The sequence below is a fragment of the Excalfactoria chinensis genome, chromosome 3 (assembly GCF_039878825.1).
Source record: "Excalfactoria chinensis isolate bCotChi1 chromosome 3, bCotChi1.hap2, whole genome shotgun sequence".
NCBI classification, from domain to species: Eukaryota; Metazoa; Chordata; class Aves; order Galliformes; family Phasianidae; genus Excalfactoria; species Excalfactoria chinensis.
This window is the reverse complement of record NC_092827.1, coordinates 20011642-20034848: the sequence shown is the minus strand read 5'-3', so window position 1 is coordinate 20034848 and position 23207 is coordinate 20011642. Positions and strand designations below refer to the sequence as shown.

The 23207-nt window shown below is 33.6% G+C and overlaps 1 protein-coding gene across 3 annotated transcripts in view; it reads left to right on the top strand.

Annotated features, from left to right (window-relative positions):
* The window catches only part of CSMD1 (CUB and Sushi multiple domains 1), a 935567-nt gene that overhangs the window by 521423 nt on the left and 390937 nt on the right, over positions 1 to 23207 (top strand). For all 3 annotated transcript variants that reach the window (XM_072330835.1, XM_072330834.1, XM_072330833.1), the window contains one exon: positions 1320 to 1527. In XM_072330835.1, the coding sequence (XP_072186936.1) occupies positions 1320 to 1527 (208 nt within the window). The remainder of the gene's footprint in view (positions 1 to 1319; positions 1528 to 23207) is intronic.

Genomic DNA, 23207 nt, shown 5'->3' with positions numbered 1-23207 from the left:
GTCTTCTATATCCTTTGATTCAAATGAATCTTTTTTCCTTCAAATCTTCCCTTATAACTCACTTTCATTGACAGGCTTTCAACTGTGATTGAAAGGAGCAGTTCTACTCCTACCCTTATTTTGCCTTAATTAGCTATTCAGTTATTATTCTAATTAGACTGCAAGTTCCTTGTGTCATGCACCTTGTCAAGCTATTTGTTTTGAAATCTCCACATGCACTCATATTATGTAAATAATGCCTAATGATAATAACAGTAAGTAGAGATGATAAAATGGGTAAAAATGAAACATTTCTCTTCTGATCATTCACCTATACAGAAATATTTTAATTGCTGTTTCTATAGCTTCCATAGCCACATCGTAACTACCTGAAAGCTACTTGATGAGTTTTAAACTTTCTATATCTATGAATTGCATGGGGTACGTGTAATTTATTTATTTATTTTTTGTCTATTTAATTGTGTTTTAATGCTCAGTGTTAGTAATACTTGGAATATTTGCAAAGCTTTCAATATAATCATAGGGGAAAAGGAAAAGCAGAAAAAGTCTGGTCAGTCTCTGTTTTGTTGGCATATTGAACAGCAGTCCAGACTGAACAAAACATTCTTATGCTCTGTATTTTTAAAATTTAGTTAATAACCATAAAAAAGTATTATTAGCTGATGATATGTGAACCTTAGGAAGTCCATCTGGAAACAAAGCATTCTGGATTTTTTTTTTTTTTTTTTTTTGCCATCTGTAGACATTCCAATTAAGAACAAATAACTGTAGAATAAATTGCATGATTTTATTAATACTTCCCAGAATAGGAGATTTAATCTATAGGAATATATACTTTTTTTTTTTTTTTTTTCCTTCAGTTCTTTAAATTTACATAGTACATTAGAATTATTTTTAAATTCATACCATAGAGCCAAACTGAATTTTTGTGATTCTCTGCTCAGCTGTTTCTTAGGCTACTTCTGTGGATAATTTTATAGGACCAAACTATGGTTTCTTCAAATCAGCTAGTATTAGAAGTCTCTGCTGAATTTATCCTTTTTTGTCCTGGAGCTAAAGAAAAAAAGTAAAATAAAACACCTAACAAACAAACAAACAAAGAAAAAACTAAAAAAGAACAGACACCAAAAATCTGTCGATTTTAGGCCAGAAAACTTTCTGTTTTGTTCAGAAAGAGAGAATAATATTTCTCCGTGTGTATATATTTTTGGGTGCTGTATGCACAGCAGATAAAGGCTCGGTTCAGTATGTCAGAAACAGGATGATGCTTCACTTATTTAAAAAGCAGTTGCATTAGTAATCACTATCCTGTTCATCAGCTGAAGGAGCATGTGGAGGGACACTACGTGGGACAAGTGGAACTATTTCAAGTCCTCACTTCCCTTCAGAGTATGAAAATAATGCTGATTGCACCTGGACCATATTGGCTGAACCAGGAGATACTATTGCTTTGATCTTTACTGACTTCCAGTTGGAAGAAGGATACGACTTCTTAGAGATCAGTGGAACAGAAGCACCTTCGATATGGTAAGTGAGAGATTTTGTAAAGATCCATGTTTCTGCTTTCCGTTGTTGGTGTGTATTTTTAAAAGATATTTAAGGGCAACTGTGCTTTCAATCTGTGAGTAATAACCACTTTGTTAGATATTTTCCTTTGGTCTCTTTCATCCTCCAGGGCAGAAAACAATAAAGTAGTCTGTTTCTAGTACTTTCCAAGTCTTCATTTTCCTCCATCTTCAAGAGTTATATTGGTAAAGTGTCTTAGCAATGAGCATTCATTGGTGTAATACATTTGAACTTGGTACAAGCATGTTAGCAGATGCTTTATCTTGAATGGTTGGCTTATCGTGATATTGTACTTTTTGAGCAAAATTCAGCCTCTTAGAAAAACAGGAACACAGAGAGCAAATAGATGTCATCTTATTCTAAACAGGCTGTAATTCAGTTCTATTTCTGTACTCATGCATGCATGTATTTTTATTTTTTGTTGACTCATTAAAAATTTTGGCTTAGGAATATTAGGGCTTAGCAATATTAGGGCTTAATTAATTCAGGATTAGCAACTGTAATACTCAAACTTCTCTCTCTGTACCAAGTGAAAGATGATAGTTCTTCTTATGAGTTATTTTAACTGATTAAATTACAGAACAGTTTGTATTAGGATTTTTCCACAAGCAACATATAGAGGCTTTATATTGTTTTCATCCCTGAGAAGAATGCCTTGTGTTTGGCATATGTGCCATTGCTACAAAATGTAGCCCTGAGGAAAAAAACAACACAAAAACAAACAAGTAAAACCAACACAAACCTGCTGCTCACAAGTGGTCGATGGATATTATCTTCAGAATGCTTTTCCTGGAGATCTGATGAATCTCTTTTATTTTTATGTCATAACATGCTGAGCAATTAAATATATTTTGTTAAGTTCTAGGTAGCATCTGATGTGTTAAATAAAACTGCTTGAATGAAAATGTGCCCCAGGGATACTATTGGATTTTGTTATAAGATCACCGTTTTTCCATGTGACCACAACTTATATAACAGCAGCCACTGAAACAGCTTTGTATAAATTAAGTGCTCATATTTTACTTTCTGAAATACAGTGTGTGAATACCCCACTTGTCTCACTGTCAGGCAGAAACATGCACAACATTTATCAGTTCTGATGTTTTATTATTGTGGGTTCTGAGAAGCTGATGCTGAAGTCTGGAAAGAGAAGAGCTAATGGAATCTTATTACAGGACATAAAAATCTGTCCATTCAGTTTTATGTGATAGGCTCTAATAGCTACATGAGTATATATAGTATATATGATATATATTTGCAGCTTTATTCCAAGAAATCCACTTGCTACTGAACATCAACATGTAAATATAGGAATTGTTTTACATTCCATGTTTCTATGGTTGTGTGGTTTACAGACAATAACATTTACATACACGTGTGCATTCCCCAGAAGATTTCTCAGAATAGGTGATGTAGAAGAATATGTATAAAGCAAAGGATACATATTTTGCATTGCTCTGGTATGATATTGATCACTAGTAGTGCTTGAAATTCTGAAATCTGAAAGATCATAAGAACCTTCTTTCTCCTAGAATTTAATCTGATTTTTTTTTTCTTTTTGTTTCTTTTTTTTTTTTTTTTTTTTGGTTGTTGTTGTTGTTGTTTTGCAGGTATTTTTATTAGCATGCTTAATCTTATTTAAATAAATAAATAAATAAGTAGAATTTATGATATGTTCCTGTGGTCACTACTAAAAGTTTGCAGAAGCTATGGGAAGTTTTATAAGAAATGTTTAAAGGATTATTGGATAAATTGTAATGATGCTACACATTCAGCTATATTTAAACCAGAACGGTTTCCATGGTGACATTAGAGCCATGCTAAATGTAGTGCGTGCTGTAATCTACTAAAATCAGCTGTGCTTAGATGTGAAATTATTTGATACTTAAAACTAATGGTCTAGAGGTGTGTCACCCTAAAATGTGACTTTATTTTTAATTGCTGCCTTCTTACTATATCTGGCATCAATAATTCTGTGTTAAAGACATACATGCCATTAGTGTGAAGTGGCAATTATGATGGTTCTTCCCCTTAAAGGAATATTTGCTGTAGAATAAGCCAAATATTTTCCTACTGAAAAGCCCAGAAAGACAGATATGCTAGCATTGGAAAACTTAGAAAGAGAATGAGAATAAAGAAAATTTCAAATTGGTCATTTTCTTGTGATTTGAGTGTATGGTGCAGGAGCTCTAGATTGACCTCCCCTCTCAGAAATATCACCAAGATTATAAACAGTTCCATGACAATCACAGTAAAAAACTAGATGAACCTTTTAGAAGCAATTAAGGAAACTGATAGAAATGCTAGAACAAATAGAATCTACATGCTGAGGAAAAGGAATCTTATGTGTATATAAGATCTTATGTGAGATGTTCTATAATGTTCTATTCCAGTCCAGTCCATTCTATTTTATTTTTTTGTCTATGCCTCACATGTTTCTAAACCTTCTTTAAGATGTGTAGTCAGTTTTAATTTTATCTAGCTGGTTGTAGGTTTGCTTCACAATGCACTGAAGAGGAAAAAGGTTTTCTTTAGTTCTTTCCTATTTACAAAGTATTATTTGAAAGCTATTCATGTGGTCTATTCTAATGCTAGTAGTTTATAAAAGATACAAGTGACATTACTTCACTATTCATTTTATGTCCACGATACAATTAGAGTGCTCAAAGTTACTGACATTTTTTGTCTAAGTAAGGGGCAGTTATGTAGGCCTGGCTCTTGAATGGATGTTCATATATAGTTGAATGTACTTTTTTCTTTTTTCTTTGAATCAATATGAGTTTCAGTGGGCATATAAAGGTGTATGCTAGCACATGCAAATGAATATGATCAGGTTGAGTACATTTTTAGTCAGTAAGGGAAGTAAGACTATTATTAGTTATAGTGTAGATTTAAGAAACCAAAAACCTGTTTTTGACAGTATAAGGGAATGACCTGAACTTCATATCTAATTTCACTCAAATAAACTTCCTAATACTATTTTAAAATACCTTTAGAGTTATTCAGACTTCCTTATAAATCCCCTCATACCCTAGTGAAAGACCATGGAAATTTTATGTGAATGTGAGTGTTTTGGAAGCAACAGTAATGAACTGCTATGCTCTTGGCATGCATTTTGGCATAAGTAACTGCAGTTATCTGAAACCCTGCTCCTGGTTCTGTGTTAATGAATTAACTCTTACAGCAATTGAGTCATAATGACAAGTTGTGTTTCTTAGATAATTTTCTGTACTTACATATACCAGTGCAAGCTTAGATATTATTCTAATTAGTAGCATTCAAATCTATTTATTTATTTTCTTTCTAGAAATCTTAGTATTACCTCTTGCATGAGAACATTAAGCTGTATAAATCACCTTTTTTAATAGACAACTATGGAAATAGATCCATATATATGAACTGATTATCTCAGAATTACATGATTATACAGCTGAAGAGCACCATCTATTGGCGTACTGTGAAAAGGTGTATTGCATGTGAATGCACTTTCAATAAGGTTGCTGCTATATACCAGAAAAAGGTTGTGCATATAGCCTTGACAGAATAAGGCTGTTTTTACTTTATTTTCCTTTTCCATCAAATGTAAAACACAGTGCCATGTCCATGCAGTGAGATGGAAGCAATTAAATTCCAACCTTTTCACTTTAGAAAACTATTAAATTATTTATTTGTAACAATTTATTTATTTTTGCTGTTTAGAGACATGCTACTGGTCATCCTTGTTTTTCATCATGGAACTTTGCTGAAACTCTGCCAAGTCTTTTGTTGTTGTTGTTGTTGTTGGAGATGCTGGTATATGGTTCTCTTGCAATTGTATTAAATGTATTTTATGAGCAGATGAGTTTTGCTGGTCATAGTTAGACAGATTCAGATTCTAATTACGTGATGAAGACAAAGCCAAAGAATATGATAAGTAGTTTGACAAATAAGCATAAATGTATCATCTGAGTTTGTATGTGATCTCTGAATTCCTGGCACTGCACTGAAAGAAGTTGGAGGCATTCAGGGCTTTGAGCTGGGGAGACAGTGAATCTAAAATATGAATAATTTTTGGGGGGCAGATTGGAGGAAAGCTTGACAGATTTTAAGGACCTGGTAATGTTTCGGAAACATCTTCAGGATGATAGAGTGTGTTTGGTTTCTGTCTGGGAATTTTGATTTTCAGAGTAGCTATAGTGAGAGTTTTGAGCTGTAAGTCAGACCAGATTTTACAGTGTGCCATTCCAAATATGCCTGGGAGATGTATTCGGGTTACTACTACAACCCACATAGAGTGAACTAAAACTTCTCAAACACTTAGGAAAACCACTATCACTGATGTTAACATATTTGTATGGTAGGCCTATCTTCTTTTCTCCTCCCCAAAAGCAGGACTATCTTGGTACATTTTCATCTCCTGTATGGGACAGCAGTGGAGGCTGGCTGGTCATCTTCTTTCTTGTTAGAGATATGGTGCCATTATCAGCATTCTGTTTCTTTTCAATGGGTGCTAGCTCACATAGTGATGGCAAGCACTGAAAGACATATCCAGTTCTTCTAATCATTGGGCAGTGATGTAAGAAAATGCTAACTTACTTATAGACAACAGCTTTTCTGTGGATTATGTTTTGATCTTGTGTTCAGAGATGCAAATTGATTGAAATAATCAAATTAAAAAAGGAAAAAGCTTTTTAGTTTAAAAAGATTCCCCTTTGTCTTGTTGCTATTGGACTATGAAAAAATTATCTCTCTCTTGCTTATATGCTTTCTTAAAACAACGGAGTCACCTGAGACTTGTCTTCTCCAAGTTAAGCAAGCCCAGCTCCCTCAACCTTTCTTCGTAAAAGGAATGATACAGCCTTCTGTAGATCATCTTTGTGGTCCTCTTTCTGACCCATTCTGACAGCTCTACATCCTTCTTGTGCTGGGAGCCCCTGGCCTGACAACACACAACATCACAGCAGGGAGGAACAATCACATCCTTTAACCCTAAATAATACACTGCATACATATATAACTGTATGGACAGAAGTCTTCTACCCTAACAAATAGGTTGGTAAGTTAATTTAATGCTAGTAGTAGTGACCGTAAACTAATATCTCTTGCTTGTGTTATCTGTATAGAAGCAGAGACAACTTAGCTGCTAACAATGTCAGCCTGTGAACAGCGTATAAAGTGAGAAGTACAGAAGCAGTGAATTGATGCTTAATTTACAGAACACTATTGCTTTCTTTGCACCTATTAATTTACAGCCTACCGTGATGAAGAAGTATAAAGTCTTAATTCATAGCACATCACAAACTGACAGGAACATTAGAGTGAGAGAACTGTCTTAAGGAAGCACTGTGACCTACAGTATAATTTTCCACCACATTTACGATAACATGAAAAGCACTAAATTCTTAAAATTAAGCATATGAACAAAGTTTAAATACATTAAGAGGAAGCCTGGATTGCTTACCTGCAAAATGCCACTAACATTACTATCTTTCTAAACAGGCTGTCAAATCCTGGGGATTCAATATGAGCCTACAATTTCTTTATACTAGTGCAATTGCATTGTTCTAAAATATGTATGTATTTGGCCTAGTTTTCTCACAAAATCCTTGACAATAGAGTCAGGAAAAGATATCCTAACAGTGAAACCGCTTATGTCAGTATATTCGGGAAATGTTAGAAGCTTTTCTTAGAGCTATTTATGACTCAGTTTTTTTCTTCCCTTTACACAGCACCTACCCCTTTACTGTCAGATTTAAGTGTATCATCCCAGTAAGACAAAATCCACAGATAATGTTATCTTGTTGAAGTTGAGGTTAAAACCTCTTTCCTGTTTTTGCCATACATCCCTACTTGAAATTCAAAATCTGCTTATAATTACATTGATCTTCAAAAATAATGAAGATCAATGAAGAAAATTTGGATGTGAATGTGTGTATGTGTATAACTGTGAAGAAAGGTTACAAATATGAAGAAGTAATATAATTAAATTCTGGGAAAATCAGAAAGACAAACAGTCCTGGTATATCAAAGTTACGCTGGCATGAGTAGTAGCCTTAAGTGAGAATGAAAGATTGTCCATAACTCCTACTTTCCAGCAAGTTTAACAGAAAATAAAATTATCTAAATGATCTCATCAATCATTGTTAGCTGTTTTTGTTGTTGTTGTTTTTTAACAATGAAAGAATTTTGGAAAATTCTGGAATTTCCAGAAAAATTGCTGGAATGTATTTTGGACAAGAATATTTTGAAAACTTCCATTAAAATATAGAACACTACAGCATAACATTTAATAACATGGATTGTTTTATATTTTCCCCCAGCAAAACTCTCCAAAGTGGACGTGCTCCCCCAGAAAACTCTACCTGATTCTTTTACCAGTTATCCATTACTTTCATGACTCTTCTACTAAAACCAATGCTGTTGTATGTACCTTGGTTCAGAGTAAACCCATCAATAAGCTATTCTTACAATAATGTTAAGAAAATACCTTGGCTGCTTGTATCTTTGTTTACTTAGCACACGGAATGCATCAATTACTTCTTTGACTCTAAGAGAATGCTAAATTGAATTTAAATAATGTGTTTATTGATGGTCACTTTTTATATGTGCATAGTAGTCCAGTGTTTGGACTTAATGTGTTTTCTGCAGAGGACTGTGCCTAGAGAATTCTGCTCTGCATTTTATCTCAGATGTTTTGCAGAAATTGTGAATGAGAAATTTAGATATGAAATGTAACAATCTTGGAAATATCATTTATGTTTTCCCTCTTAGCTAAGTATGGAAAGGAGAGGACAAGCAGTGATGAAGATAATTTGCTGAAAAAAAAATACCTTTTTTTTTTTTTTTTTTTTTTTTTTTTTCTGGTTAGCCAGTTTAGCCAGTCTTGCCAACTACAGTAAAGAGAATGAACATCAAATATAAAACTTGAAAATGCAATTTTTTTTTTATTATAGTGAATGAACTACTTATTTAGCATCCTGATTTTTGCATCTTACAATGTACCATGCAGAAAGCGCAGAAAAGATATGCAACCAGTCAAGAACTTCCATTAGTTGTCTGAAATTAACATTAATTTAGTACTATTTCTATTGCTAGTTTTACTTTTTTCTGATATGAAGAAGAAATAGCAGTTGTAAAAGTAATAGCAATAGTATTAGTAGCAGCACAACAGTAAAATTTTGCAACATAGTGCAAACATAAAGAAAAACATTATTGAAGGTTCTTAGGTATTGTAGGAGAGCACATTTAAAAACATAGAAATTAATATTTCAGCAATTATTTATGGATATAAAAAAAAATCGTTTTAGTCTTCCCTAACCTGATGAACTTATCATTTCTTTTAATAAAAGACATAATTTGGATCACTGATAATTAAAACCCCAGTAAAATGTTTTTCTGGTAGTTGTATTGTGGAAATCATTGAAGACCTTTTCTCTTACAAACTGCAGAACGTTAGCAATTCCCCCAGGAGACTGAGGGCTGCATCTCAGTTTCACAGACTGTAAACAATATTTATCTAGAACTTTATCATGGATCAGGGCAATCCTGAGCAGAAATTAAGGCTGAGAGAAGAATGACTTGAGAGCAACCCTTGAGAAGCATTTGGGAGTATCAGTTGATGAAAGTTGATGAAAGGGCCATGATGAGCTGGGGCTCCTTCAGCCTGGAGAAGAGAGGCCTTCCAGGGAGACCCTTTAGCAGCCTAATGAAAGGGGGCTTACAGGAAATCTGAGGAGGGATTTTTTGTAAGGGCAGGTAGTGACAGGATGAGGGAAAATGCCTCTGAACTGGAAGAACATCGATTTAGAGTAGGTACTAGAATACTAGGAAGTAGTTCTTTACTGTGAGGGTGGTGAGACACTGGAACTGGTTGCCCAATGAGGTTTTGGATGCCCCCTCTCTGGAAGCATTCAAGGCCACGCTGGATGGGGCTTTGAGCAGCCTGATCTAGAGGGAGATGTCTTTGCCCATAGAAGGGGTTAAAACTAGATCACCTTAAGGGTCCCTTCCAACCCAAATCATTCTATGCTTCTATGGATATAGCATTTTAGACCAGAAATGTCCCTATTTACTCATCTTCATGCCTAAGGAAAATAAATAATCCTAATTTTATTTACCTTCAGAAAACTGTCATTCATTTCTAATTGACTACCTCGATAAATTAAAAAGTAAATAACTGTCAGCAGTTTTCCTGTGAAGGCTTTTAAAAAAATATATTTAATTTTAGAAAAAAATAAAATAAGAAAATAAAAAGATTAAAATCACCATTAGCATGCTGTGTTTCTGACATCCACGCTGTAATTTAACATTTATAGCAAGCCTATGCTTGCTATATGGCCTCAAGTTGCGCCAGGGGAGGTTTAGGTTAAATATCAGGAAAAACTTAATTACAGAAAGGGCTTTTAAGCAATGGAATAGACTCCCCAGGGAGGTGATTGGGTCATAATCATTGAATGTTTTTAAAAACTTTTTCGATGTGTTGCTCAGGGACATGATTTAGTGGAGGGTTGTTAATTAGGGTAGTATGGTTAGGTTGTGGTTGGACTTGATGGTCTTGAAGGTCTCTTCCAACATGAGCAATTCTATGATTCTGTGATTCTATATTTTAGACCAGTTAAAAGGATGTTAAAATGTTTTGATATTTTCACTTCAATGTTAGGATGTGCTATCCACTGCCATCTTTCACAATATTTCTTCTTTACCTTTATCTTTTGTTCAACTGTGGATTTGAAAGCTGAATTAATAGTTTTATGTATACTTGAGATTTAACCACATTTTGAATGGTACCATCAACTTTGTAGGAGACACCAAAATGATTCGGAATAAAGAAGTAAGTTGTGATCTTCCATACTGGGAAAATCTGAAGTCATTGTTTAGTTCTAGTCCATTTGTAGCAAAAGAGGATCAGTCTATAAAATAATTTTAGTAATATATTTTTCAAAAGATCTTTTGTTTGTTTGTTTTTAATATTAAACTGTGTTGAATATTTTATATTTCCTGTTTTCTCAGAAATTTGATACTTTCTCAGAAACTTTTACTTTAGAGAAATTAGAATGGTTTCCTTTTTGTTCAAAGGTATATAAAATAGTAGTATTTGTCCATCATTTAAACATCTTTATGCAGCTGGTCTTTGCTTTATTTTATTTTTATTTTTTTCCACGGGATTTTCTTCTTAAGACCCTTGCAGATGAAATATAACAACTATTGATAAGACCATGCACAAGTTATCTCCTGTCATTATTCTAGACTTATGTCTGCAAATATTAACAAACCAAACAACCCACTGTTCTCCTGAGTTTCTGATGCAGAACTAGTAAGCTTTAAATATATACATATATATATGTGTGTATATGTGTGTATATATATGTGTGTATGTATGTGTATATGTATATATAATGTATAATAAATAATGTCTATCCTTGATGTACATATCTTCATAATTTTCTGTAATATGTTCCAGTGGTTAGTTGTCCTTATTTTTAATATCAAACATATCTAAGCTTGTATACAGATAGTTTCACGTGTCAGTCATAACATGCTCTTCTGTCTTCCTCTGTGAGACTGAAGAGCTGTTACCAAACTGTAAACCCACAACTTTCTCTTTACTAATATAAATGGGTCAATTTTTTGTGTATTTCACAAAATGATCTCCAATTTAAAATTTTGAATTTTCTTAAACCCTCTGTAAATTGCTGTATCTTCTCCAATTGCAAACTATACTTGAGTAATAGAAAGGAACAAATACCACAGCAGGTATTTCCTTGTTATTTACTGTCCATTGGAACACACAAATTCATATTAAGCAGCTGATGCATTTGTCTGCATGTCACTTGTTAAGGTGCTTTTCATTTGTTAGCTTGTTTTGTGTTGCAGATATGTCCTGGGAGATAGCTCAGTTCCCAAATAGATAATAGTGGTGAATATGCTGAAAAACAGTGTTTTGCAGCTGAGAATTTGCTCTGTCAGATAGTATTACTGTATTCTTTGTTGCTATTTCTATGGAAATAGATAGGATGCATTACTTTCAGAGCACCCTATATATGTATATTCATTTCTGTACAAGTGGGAGGATAGTGATGTCTTTCCCATGGCACAGATATACACACTCCACATTCTCACACCAATTGAGACATAGCCCTTCTGGTGCACTTCAGCTTGGCCCTCTGGACCCAGGGAGACAGCTGCTAGAGATGTCAGGTCTGCTTCTGTCCCAGTTTCTGTCTTCCACTATGCAGGCAGTTTTCTATATGTTGCATTTAATGTGTTTATTCCCCCCTGAGGGGTATTTTCTAGGTTATCGCTTTCTACATTAGATTACTGGAATAGAATGCCAGCGGCCGCAGCTCCAGACCATTCCCTGACTGACCAAAACTGACAGATCTTCTACATGTAGCTTAAATATAAACATCAGTGCTAATTGCTGTCAGCAGTTGCTGAGTGCAAAGGAGCATATTATGCTTTGGAAACACTCGGCTGTTTGTGCAGCAGTAACGCAACAATTCTTAGCACAAAGCTAGTGGTTGATGGCTCTGTGTATATAGCAAGTGGTTGTCCCTTCATTGCGTTGACTGCAGAGATAAATTCAAACATTTATGTTGCATGCTGACATCCAGATCTGTACAGATAGGTAATGATCAATTGCAAAGGGTATGTGTGTTTCTTTATATTGAATACTCTGAACAGTGCCAGTAACTGTATTTACATGCTACTTGCTGTAAGAATATTTAACCTGACAAAAGCAATTATGTGACATGTAATGTAGGTGTGCTTACTTATACTGAAATTTGTTATACTGAAATTTTGGTGCATAACACTGTAAAACAAGGATTCTTTTTCATTTAACATATATAATCAATATGCATTTACCTAGCTTTAATTGTAAATAAGAGGAATGAAATAGTTCATCATATTGTTTTCTATTATTAAAAAAATAATAATTAAAAAAAAAAAAAAAAAAAAAAAAAAAAAAAAAAAGGATATAATATTGCTTCATGTAAAGAATACATCCATTTAGTTGCCACTAGGAGGGCTTAAGCTCTTGCTCTCTGCAACTACCTGAAAGCAGGCTGTAACAATGTGGGGTTTGGCCTCATCTCCCAGTAACTATTGATAGAATGAGAGGTAATGGCCTCAAGATGCATCAGGGGAGGATCAAGTTGGATATTAGGAAAAAATTATCCTAAGAAGGAGTGGTGATTCATTTGAACAGGATGCCCAGGGAAGTGGTGAAGTCACTGTCCTTGTTCGATAAATGTGGTACTTATGGATATGGTTTAGTGGACAGTACCGGTGGTAGGTGAGTGGCTGGACTAGATGATCTTAGAGGTCTTATATAACCTTGATGATTCTATGATTCTGAAGGTACTGTCTGATTTATTGAACAAGCTGTACAAGATCCAAAAAGGTCAGAAAGTGTGAAGAAAGTGATTTTTGAAATACAGAACATGAAAAATGAATGATGAAATAATATCTTTTATGTCCAGTATGTTATGAGAAATAGAGTGCACCTGTCCCACCCAGCAGCTGCATCACAAAAAACCTCTTGAGAATGTTTGTGGAGGTGAGGGGAATGTAAATCACAGTTTGAATAGTAAAGAAAAACAGACAGAAATATATTCAGTAAATAAGTGAAATACATCAAAATAAAAGAATGTGGGAACTTTTAATTCTACTATTACAACAAAAATGGAAGCTGAAAATGTGTAAATTTTATAAATTAAATATTTTTAATTTTTTATATATTATTATGAGGGAAGTTCAATGTAGAAAGTGTGTATAGTGTTTTCAGAGTAGATACGCTTATATTATTATCTTGTCTTAGAAGCTTTTCCAGTAAAGAGTGTTTTTTGTTGTTGATGTTGTTGTTGTTTGTTTGTTTGTTTTAAAGTCTTATAAGAAGCAGCAGAGGGAACTGGGATTGTTTAGTCTAAAGAAGAGGGGGCTCAGGGGAGGCCTTGTAGCTCTCTACAGTTACTCAAAAGGAGGTTGTGGTGAGGTTCAGGTTGGCCTCTTCTGCCGCGTAACAAGCGATAGGACCAGAGGGATGGGCCTCAAGTTGCAGCAGGGGAGGTTCAGGTTGGATATTAAGAAAAAAATTCTTCTCAAAAGTGTGGTCAGGAGCTGGATTAGCCTGCCCAAGGGGGTGGTTGAGTCCCCTTCCCTGGAGCTGTTAAAGAAATGTTTAAATGTTGCACTAAAATATATGGTTTAGTGGGAAAATAGTGGTGGATTGTTGGACTGGATGATCGTGGAAGTCTTTTCTAACCTTTGTGATTCTAGGATTCTAAAGCCAGAGAGAAAATAAGTAATTCTTTGTTCAATTGAGGTGAAGGTAATTATTTGAAAAACAAATGTACCATGAATCTTTCTTACTTTATTTCTATTATTTTTGAATTCCCTACTCTCACCAAACAGTATTACTGCCAGGAAGTGATCACACAACTCATTTCAATTTTTGTTCAGAACTAAATGTTCACATTCGCTATTACTATTACACTATTAGTGTTTATTGTCTTTAAAAGCGTTCCCTTAACAGTACTCTTTCAAGTTATTTTTTCATATAATGGTGAGATCCCCATTCACTTTCTAAACACTGTATCTAATAATTAGTTTTAGCTCCACCACAGTAAAATACTGCTGGCTGTCCTTATTTTAACTGCTGATTAATTTATTTATGAAGAATACTTCAAAGATCTTTGCTATCTTGGTTGTTGATTTTTTCTATAACATTTAATTAGAGTATGCTTCTGCATGAACATTCCTTTTATCAGATAAAACATGAAATTGTAACAGTCTTATGTTCTATTAAGTGTTTTGTAAAGCCATGTTAATCATTCATAGTGCTTTAATTGCATAGAAACATTTTGTTTCATTGCTTGTTTTTAGTTCTTTTATACCTCAAAATAAGTAACAAATGAGTCCTGTTTAGTAGTCTGTGTAAGTGTGGGGTTAGGAAAGCCATCGTGCATCTTGAAATAAAATTGGCAAGAAGAACAAGAAAGGCTTCTGCAGGTACCTCAACCAGAAAAGGAAAGTCTATGAGGGTTTCCTGCCCCCTTTCCCCCCCCACCCTACTGAGTGACATAGGCAAGCTGGTAACGACAGACAAGGAGAGGGATGTCTCATAAATGATCATCACACAACCCTCAAGCAAATGTTTTGGAAGGAGGAAGCTGGGGAAACAATATTCCTCTCACTGCAAGCAAATATCAGGTTTATGACCATCTAATGATCATGTGAAAATCTGTATGTTTATGGGTCCTGATGAGATGCATCCCAGAGTCCTGATGGAATTGGCTGATGTAGTCATGAAACCACACTCAATGATATCTGAAAAGTTGTGGCAATCAGGTGAAGTATGTGGTGACTGGAAAAAAGGGAACATTGCATCCATCTTTAAGAACGGTAAAAAGAATTACTCCGGAACTACTGACTTGTCAGTCTTACCCCTTTGCCAGGAAAGATCATAGAGCAGATCCTCTGGAAGCTTTGCTAAGGCACATGGAAAACAGAAAGAGGATACGAGACAAGCAGCATGACTTCACCAAGGGTAAATCCTGTTTGACCAACCTAGTGGCCTTCTGTGATGGTGTCAATGCAACAATGAACAAGGGAAGAGACATTTAGATACTGAAGGACTGCTATCAGGTCTGCCTGGAGCCTTCTCTTCTCCAAGCCCCAGCTCTCTCAGCCTATTTTTGTAGGGACAGTGTTTCATCCCTTTGATCATTTTTGAGGCTCTCCTCTGGATGCATTCCAACAGGTCCACATCTCTCCTATGCTGAAGACACCACATCTGGATGCAGTACTCCAGATGAGACCTCACCAATGATGGGTCTCCTCCTTTGACCTGCTGGCCATGCAGCCCAGACACAATGGTCATCCAGCTAGTCATCCACCAGTACTCTCAGGTCTTTTTTGTCAGGGCTTTGTACAATCCTTTCATCCCCTAGCTTGAATTGATGATGAAGATTGCCTTAACCCAGGTGCAAAACCTTGCATTTGGATTTGTTGAATCTTGTGAGGTTCACCTGGGCCCATTGCTCAAGCCTGCATAGGTCCCTCTGTGTGGCCATCAAACTTGCTGAGGATACACTTGACCCACTGTCAATGTCACTGATCAAGAAATTAAAGAGTATTGGTCCCAACACTGTCCCCTGTGGGTCACCACTCATCAATGATCTCCATCCAGACATGGATTGATGTTTTATTCTTTGCCTTTCTCATATCCCTCCAGAGCATGAACTCAACCATACAGCAAAAGCATTTGAAGGTATTGGATCACACATTTGCCTGGAAGTTTCATAGTGTCTATAATACAACCATGGCATTTCTATCAATAATGGATGTTTTGGAGTCAGTCCAGTCTGGAATTTATCTATGAGGCAGCAAGAGTCACATTTACATTACATCAGTGTCTTACACGGACTTCCTCTTGCCTGCATACAAACCAGAAAAACAGAAGTCTGAAATGGAAATTGGGTGTATGTTTAAAAATGCTGTACCCAATTGTGAAATAATGCATAAAAATATAAAAACTAGAACACTTCAAAATTAATAAATGTTTAGTGATAGCATTTCCAGTACTTCAGCTCACTAATCATTCAGTAAGTGCTTAGGTGGAAAAATAACCACAGTAACCAAGTATGAAACAATTGTATGTTAGGATATGGATGTTATTTAGGGTACGTAGAATTCTTTCTTACTAATCTTCCCACTAATGTTATTGAAGAAGAAAATTCCATTAGGCTTTTCTTGTGCTTCTCTGTACAACTTCATAAAATTTCTTTCTCTGTGATATTGGCAAAAATTACTCAACCAAGCACCACATACTGTGCTACTGACAAAAATAATCTATGTGAATCATGAATTCTTTTGTGTGGTTTGTCAGCATTTCAAGTCCTCTATTGTGAATGAATGTTCGTTAAATCCCACTGTATTCTTTTCCAAGAAGGGAAGAAAACACACTTAATGTCAAATAGAAACTCAAGTATGAAATAAAAATGTAAATCTATTCCTCAAACTAAACTTTCTTCTTTTATGTTGTGATGAAATAAAACATAAGTGTCTGCATACTTTGTTTTGTTTTTGTGAAATAATGATATGATTTGAAGTATCCCAGGTATGATTTTGTCTTTAAACCAACAGTAGCTATAAATGGAGACACTGGAATATTTGTCTTTTGAAGCACTGCTGTTAAAAACATAGAAATACTTCTAGTACAAAGAGCTATACCAGTGCTTCCACCTGACTGTCTGTCTATATCATTTTAAGGTGTATTATTAATAAATAAAATGCTAAATTATGGATTGCCAGCTGCACAGCTGAATTGCACCACTACATTATTATTTACTTGTTGACTCTGTAAACAGTGCATGCTGTAGAAGCTAATGTAGAAAAATATAATGTAGCTTTCTGATTCTTTAAAATCTCTAGTGTGACAGTATTTTAAGCAAGTATCTAGTAATGCTTAATTGGGTTATCTGTGTAGAAGATAGTTATGAACATATTTGAAGACTGTATTATTGAATGAGAAATGCACTTTTCACTGACACCTGTTTTTAATCAGTGAAAAGAACATTCTAGTCAATGAGTGATTGTCTCCCAGATTAGAAGTTTTACATCCACCTGTGTTTTCCAGTGCTATTCGCTGAATTCTTCCTTGATTTGAGACAGCTTCAAACATATCATTAATATTTCAGTTTAAATATGTACTATGACTTAATTATTTGGAACTTAATTGTTACAAACAAACGTGTTTGTGTGCCTATATACATTTGATGTGTTTTTAAAGATAAGAAAATGCAGTGAAAAGCCTCAAACTTTTCTCATTTTGCTTCAGAAATATTACAAGCTTATTTGTGTGATTCCTCATACTCAAAGCAAGTTCACTGTAAGTAATAAGCCATTATATCTCTTACACATCTAATATCAGCGGGTTTCAAGTTTACTTAAAATTATCAGTGTACACTGATTTGAAATATAATCTTAAATTTATAGGTTTTCCCTCCTGAGGCTTCAAATCTTCCATGAAATCCTGCAGAGTATTTCATTTTCAATCAAAAAATACTTTTTATATATTCTTACATATTTTATTCCAGAATTCTTTACTAGATAGGCAAAAGGAAATATTGTTTATCCACAGCAGAATAATATTAGGATTTCTAAAGAAAGGTTATGACAGTCATTAATTCTTTGGAGACACTGTTCAATATTGATAGTAAATATTGAGTTTCTGAATTGAAATTTAAATATGAATGAAACACCCAAGGACAACTGGGTGCACAAAGGCAGGCTTATCTTCAAATATATCCTCTAGAATGAAAGAAATACCCAAGGCTAAACAAAGCATCCTTGGAAATGAATCTTAGCACATAAACTGTAATTGAAAGTTTACTAATGTTATGAAATAGACAATTTTCAATATATGATGAAGTCCGTAAACATTTTCTTTCTTATTCACAATAGTTATAACTCTCAACAGCATTTTAAAGCAACATAGCATTGTTGCAAAAAAAGAAAAAAATAAAAGGAATTATTTTGTAATTCTACCTTAATATTGTTCTAGTTTCAAAGATAATTTGAGAAAGGCTGATAAGCCACAGACAGTCCATTCCTCTGACAAGCCCTAAGCTCTCACATTCAACCGTGAAATAACTGTTTCTTCAGTAAGCCACATGGGATAACTACATACTCTGGTGTGGCTGTGGCAAGACAGTGCAAGAGTTCTGGGACTGGAAAAGTCTCAAGTTTTTACCATTCTTTCCAATAATGAAATTATAGGCAGACTCAAAGGAAGTACTGACAAGTCTGCTTGGGATTAGAAAATTTGCTTTAATTTTACTTCTTTTATTTTGTATATATATATATACACATACATACATATATATATATATATATACACACACATATATATATCTTTTTAAATTGTAAAGTAAGAAGGGTTGTTTGTTTGTTTGTTTTTACAGCAGTTTTGTGAAGATGTGCATTATTTTTTTCATCTTCTGGGAATCAGACACCATAATAATGTGGATAGCTCATGTGTAGAAACAGAAAAAGAAAAGATATGTAAAGGAAAGGTGTAATGGAGACAACCGTAATATAGTTCAGATGGCATAATGAATTTAAAATGTGCCAATATATGGTTCGGGAGGCTTCAAGTAATAGTACTTCAAGATGAGTTTAATAAAACAGTTACCTCAGATGAATACATGAAATTGTATTTTCAGGTGGTTATAGTTGAGAGAGAGAAGCAGTGCACTTGGTATGTCAGCAGGATATGGCAGAGAGAAACATATTTTAAGAAAGAGCAAACACTCTTCTACTTTAAATGCATTTGGAAACAAATGCAACTGTGTCGACTTCTATTTGTGGATGCTGCAATAAAACTAAAGCAGATATTTTTTTTACAGCTGTAAACCAAAGAAATACTTCAATTTTTAATTCTAATTTCTGTATTCATTAAGATGAAGGACTAAACTATTATCACCAGGTTTTTTTTTTTTTTTTTTTTTTTTTGAAAGAAGTTCTTTAGAACACCTCATAATGTTCTGCTGGCTCTAGCAGTATGGCACAGTGTTCCTCTAACAGGTGCAAAAAGAAGTAAAATATAAATTCACACTAACTTCACAATTTTTTCTGTTCTAAACATGGTATTTTCAAATTCTCTACTTTAGTTAAATTTTGGAATATTTATGTCAATTTTTTGTTTATTTGTTTGTCAGTTTCCCAAGAGTAACTTTTTTTTAAAATAATAATAATAATTTATTATTAATTAATATATAATTAATTATTATTATTATTATTATTTTATTATTATTATAATTTTGTTAGTTTTCTTTCTACTTTTTTTTTTTTTTTTTTTTTTTTTTTTTAAGACTATAATCATACAGGCAAACTAAGCTTGTCTCACATCTGTAGAAGGCACATGTTTTTATTTGAGCTGTTGATACATGTGTGTGCTTGACACTCCATGTGAAGCTGTTAGCTGCAAAAGTTGCTGGTTGGATAAGACAGCTTAGAAAACTGAATAGAGTAACGTGCAAAGAAAAAATAATGTTAGAAATTAAGATACTTTTTTATTATTTCTACAGAATTTTAGTATCACTTAATCAAATAATGGACCTAAAATGTTGAAAATGTCATAATATCTTTGGAGTAATAAAATAAGATTAAAATCTCTCACAAGAATTTTTACTATGGGAAGTTTTTCTGAATGGGTCTTGTTTTGAAATTAATAGATTATTATCATAATTCCTCATAATTGTCTCAAGAAAATAGCTTCATTTTTAGAAAAGCTTTTTTTTTTTTTTTTTCCCCACCTGTTTTTTAATGATTTCAAAGATGAGTTCAGTGACTGGGGTTATGCTGTCTTCTTTTCCTTCCCTGACAAAGTAAACATTAATTTTTGATTCTCTTATATTACAACAGAAGAACATTATGCAAAACCAGAGAATGTGTTCTGTTCAATGTTGGTTTTATTTTTATCTCAGACACAGGTGTTTAGTTTTGTGCATTGATGAAATTAGGCTCATCAAAATTAGTATCATTTTCCTTGTCTTTGATCATTATCATGTTGATCCTTCACTGAATCTACTATTTTTCCATTTTCAGAGACATAAAAAATATTTTCATTAAAAGAAAACTATGTGGGCAGAAGGGGAACACCAATTTGGCAGCACTTTACAGCAAGTGGCAGTGATTCAACTATGGTAGTTAACAGTGAATAGATGTGTGATTCTATAATAAAGACAAATTAAGACATCATGTGATATTTTCTTACCCTCTAATTAAAAATACAAGCAGTACTGCTCTAATGAATACAAAACTGTTCCTGTTAATTTTGTCTCTGTCAGTATTTCCATGTATCTTTTTAATTAGATTAGTTAGATTAGTAGAAAAAGTAAATGCACAATACCAGAGATTCTAAAAACACACTCAGAATATGTGGGGGGGATGAGATGGGGGAAGGGGGGGAAGAGAGAAAAAGAGAGAGGGAGGGAGGGAGAGAGGGAGAGAGGGAGGAAGGAAGGAAGGAAGGAAGGAAGGAAGGAAGGAAGGAAGGAAGGAAGGAAGGAAGGAAGGAAGGAAGGAAGGAAGGAAGGAAGGAAGGAAGGAAGGAAGGAAGGAAGGAAGGAAGGAAGGAAGGAAGGAAGGAAGGAAGGAAGGAAGGAAGGAAGGAAGGAAGGAAGGAAGGAAGGAAGGAAGGAAGGAAGGAAGGAAGGAAGGAAGGAAGGAAGGAAGGAAGGAAGGAAGGAAGGAAGGAAGGAAGGAAGGAAGGAAGGAAGGAAGGAAGGAAGGAAGGAAGGAAAACATTAAAAAAGAAAAAAAGTAGTAATAATCTTTCAGATATATTTGAAAACTTTGTTTGTTTGTTTGTTTGTTTGTTTGTTTTGTTTTGTTTCCAGTAGGACTGGAGAATTCAAGACTAATAAAATCGGGAATCATGGATATGTTCCCAGGCATAGCCAATATCACAGATACACTGAAAGTTCAAATGTGCATTTAAACGATTAAGTCTGAACATAAACTAAATGATGTCATTCAACGATAATTTCTGTTGTAGAAAATATTTGAAAGTAAAACAGTTAAGGGAAAAAAAAAAAAAAAAAAAGCAATTGTATGTTTACATTATTATATATATATATATATGCTTATAATAATTATATGTATATATTATATATACATATATATTTGCCTATGCTTAAAACTTCTATGCAAAAGCTATTGGAACCAAGCATGTTAACTGTATACAGAATTTCTTAGAACCAAATTGTCTCTAGAGAACTTTTTTTTTTCTTTACTGGAGAACAAAATGTATGTATATTTATATACAGCTTAGTATAAGTGTTTGGAGCTTTGAGGAACAGTGAGGACTAGTTTCTCCTTTGGGAAGTTATGTGAAGGCAGGAAGTATCGTTTATTTACCTTTTCAAAGATTGTCTTATTTTCATACATAGGTTTTAATAATAATAATAATAATAAATATATTTTTATATTTTTATATATATTTATAAATATATTTATATTTATATATTTTTATATATATATTTATTTATATATTTATAATATATTTATATTTATATATATTTTTATATATTTTTATATATATATATATTTTTTTTTTTTTCTCTCATCATTCTACAGTGATATAAGACATTAAAGGCATCTCAGATTTTAATTAGGTATACTTTGTGTGTACAGCAGGTGAGAATGGAAGATGATGTCAAATGAATTGTGTCAATTCAGACAGAGACCTCTTATTCTGGGAACTAGAGAAGAGATCAGACAGAAAAATGTGGTTCCCATGTGAGTGAATTGAAAATTCTCTCTCTTCTCGTAGTCTTTAAAGTATGACTAGGACTAAAAGCATCAAAGCTCTCATTAGGAGAAGGTGGCATTAATATACCTATTAGTTTTTTGTCCATCTCCAGAGTAACTTTTAATATTAGCATCTGACTTACTCCCATAAAAAGGAAAATGATGGAAGCTGTGCCTTAACGTTAATTCTTGACAAATGACGTGAGTGAGAGAATATCAAATATATCATTTGCATTTGGAAGATAAGGGGAAAAAAAAAAAAAAAAAAAAAAAAAAGTTTTGTAAAAATCTGATTCAAAAATGGATGTGTTGTGCCTCATGAATCCCTAACTGAAATTGCCTTAAGGTTTTACCACATATCCTTCTTATTGCTTTAAGTAAATTTGTTATAGAGTATGCTTTTTCATCATTGTTTAGAAAATTCATAATCTTTAAAAAAGAAGAAATCATCAACTTTATCAAAATGTAGAGCATGTTAAACATTTGAGCTTCCATGAAGAAAATGATTGATTACACAACAGTTCAGATAAGAAAGCATTAAACTGTCCTGCTGCAGTTAGAAAGAGATGTAATATTCCTCAAGGAATTATACTTTGTAAAAGCATTTTTCATATATGAGAATCTTCAGTGATATGAAATTACTAAAACCTCTGTACTTGAGTGGTATTTCTCTCCTTTCTGCATTCTTTAACATTTCATTGCAGATTGAAGTACTAAAATCTTGTAATAAAATCTGCAGTTTTACATGGAAGAATGAATTGTGTGATTGTGCTTGGGATGTGATTACAAGAAGGCAATACAAAACTATTTTATTATATAGAGATCTGTTCATAGTGATCCTCATCAATAAAACTAACATTAACAGTAAAAATGTTTCACACACTTAGAACAATCCAGCTGATAACATAATTTTTCGTTCTTAGCTAGTTAGTATAAATTTTAATTTTTGCCATTCTAATGCTGATGTAATCCTTATAGGATAACACTGACTAATATTCTAAAGAGACTTTAATTAGACCTCTTAAGTGTAAATATAGTTGCAGCAGATTTTTCTTGACTATAGTAAGGCTTGGGAAAATTACTTTTTTATTTAATCAGATACGTTTAGGGAGGTTCCCTCTCTAAATTTTCTAGCTTTGTTTTCAGTAAATAGCACAGTTAAATTTAACATACCTCTGCCAGCTTTGTATGTTATGTTTTTGGGGTTTTATTTCCGTACCTATTAATACTGATGAAGTTTAAGTAAAATTTCCAAAGTGAAATAAAATTAAGTGAATGTTTACCAAATATATTAAGCAGCACTGCATTTAAAACACAGATCAGTGTTAACCCTTTTTTCTTTT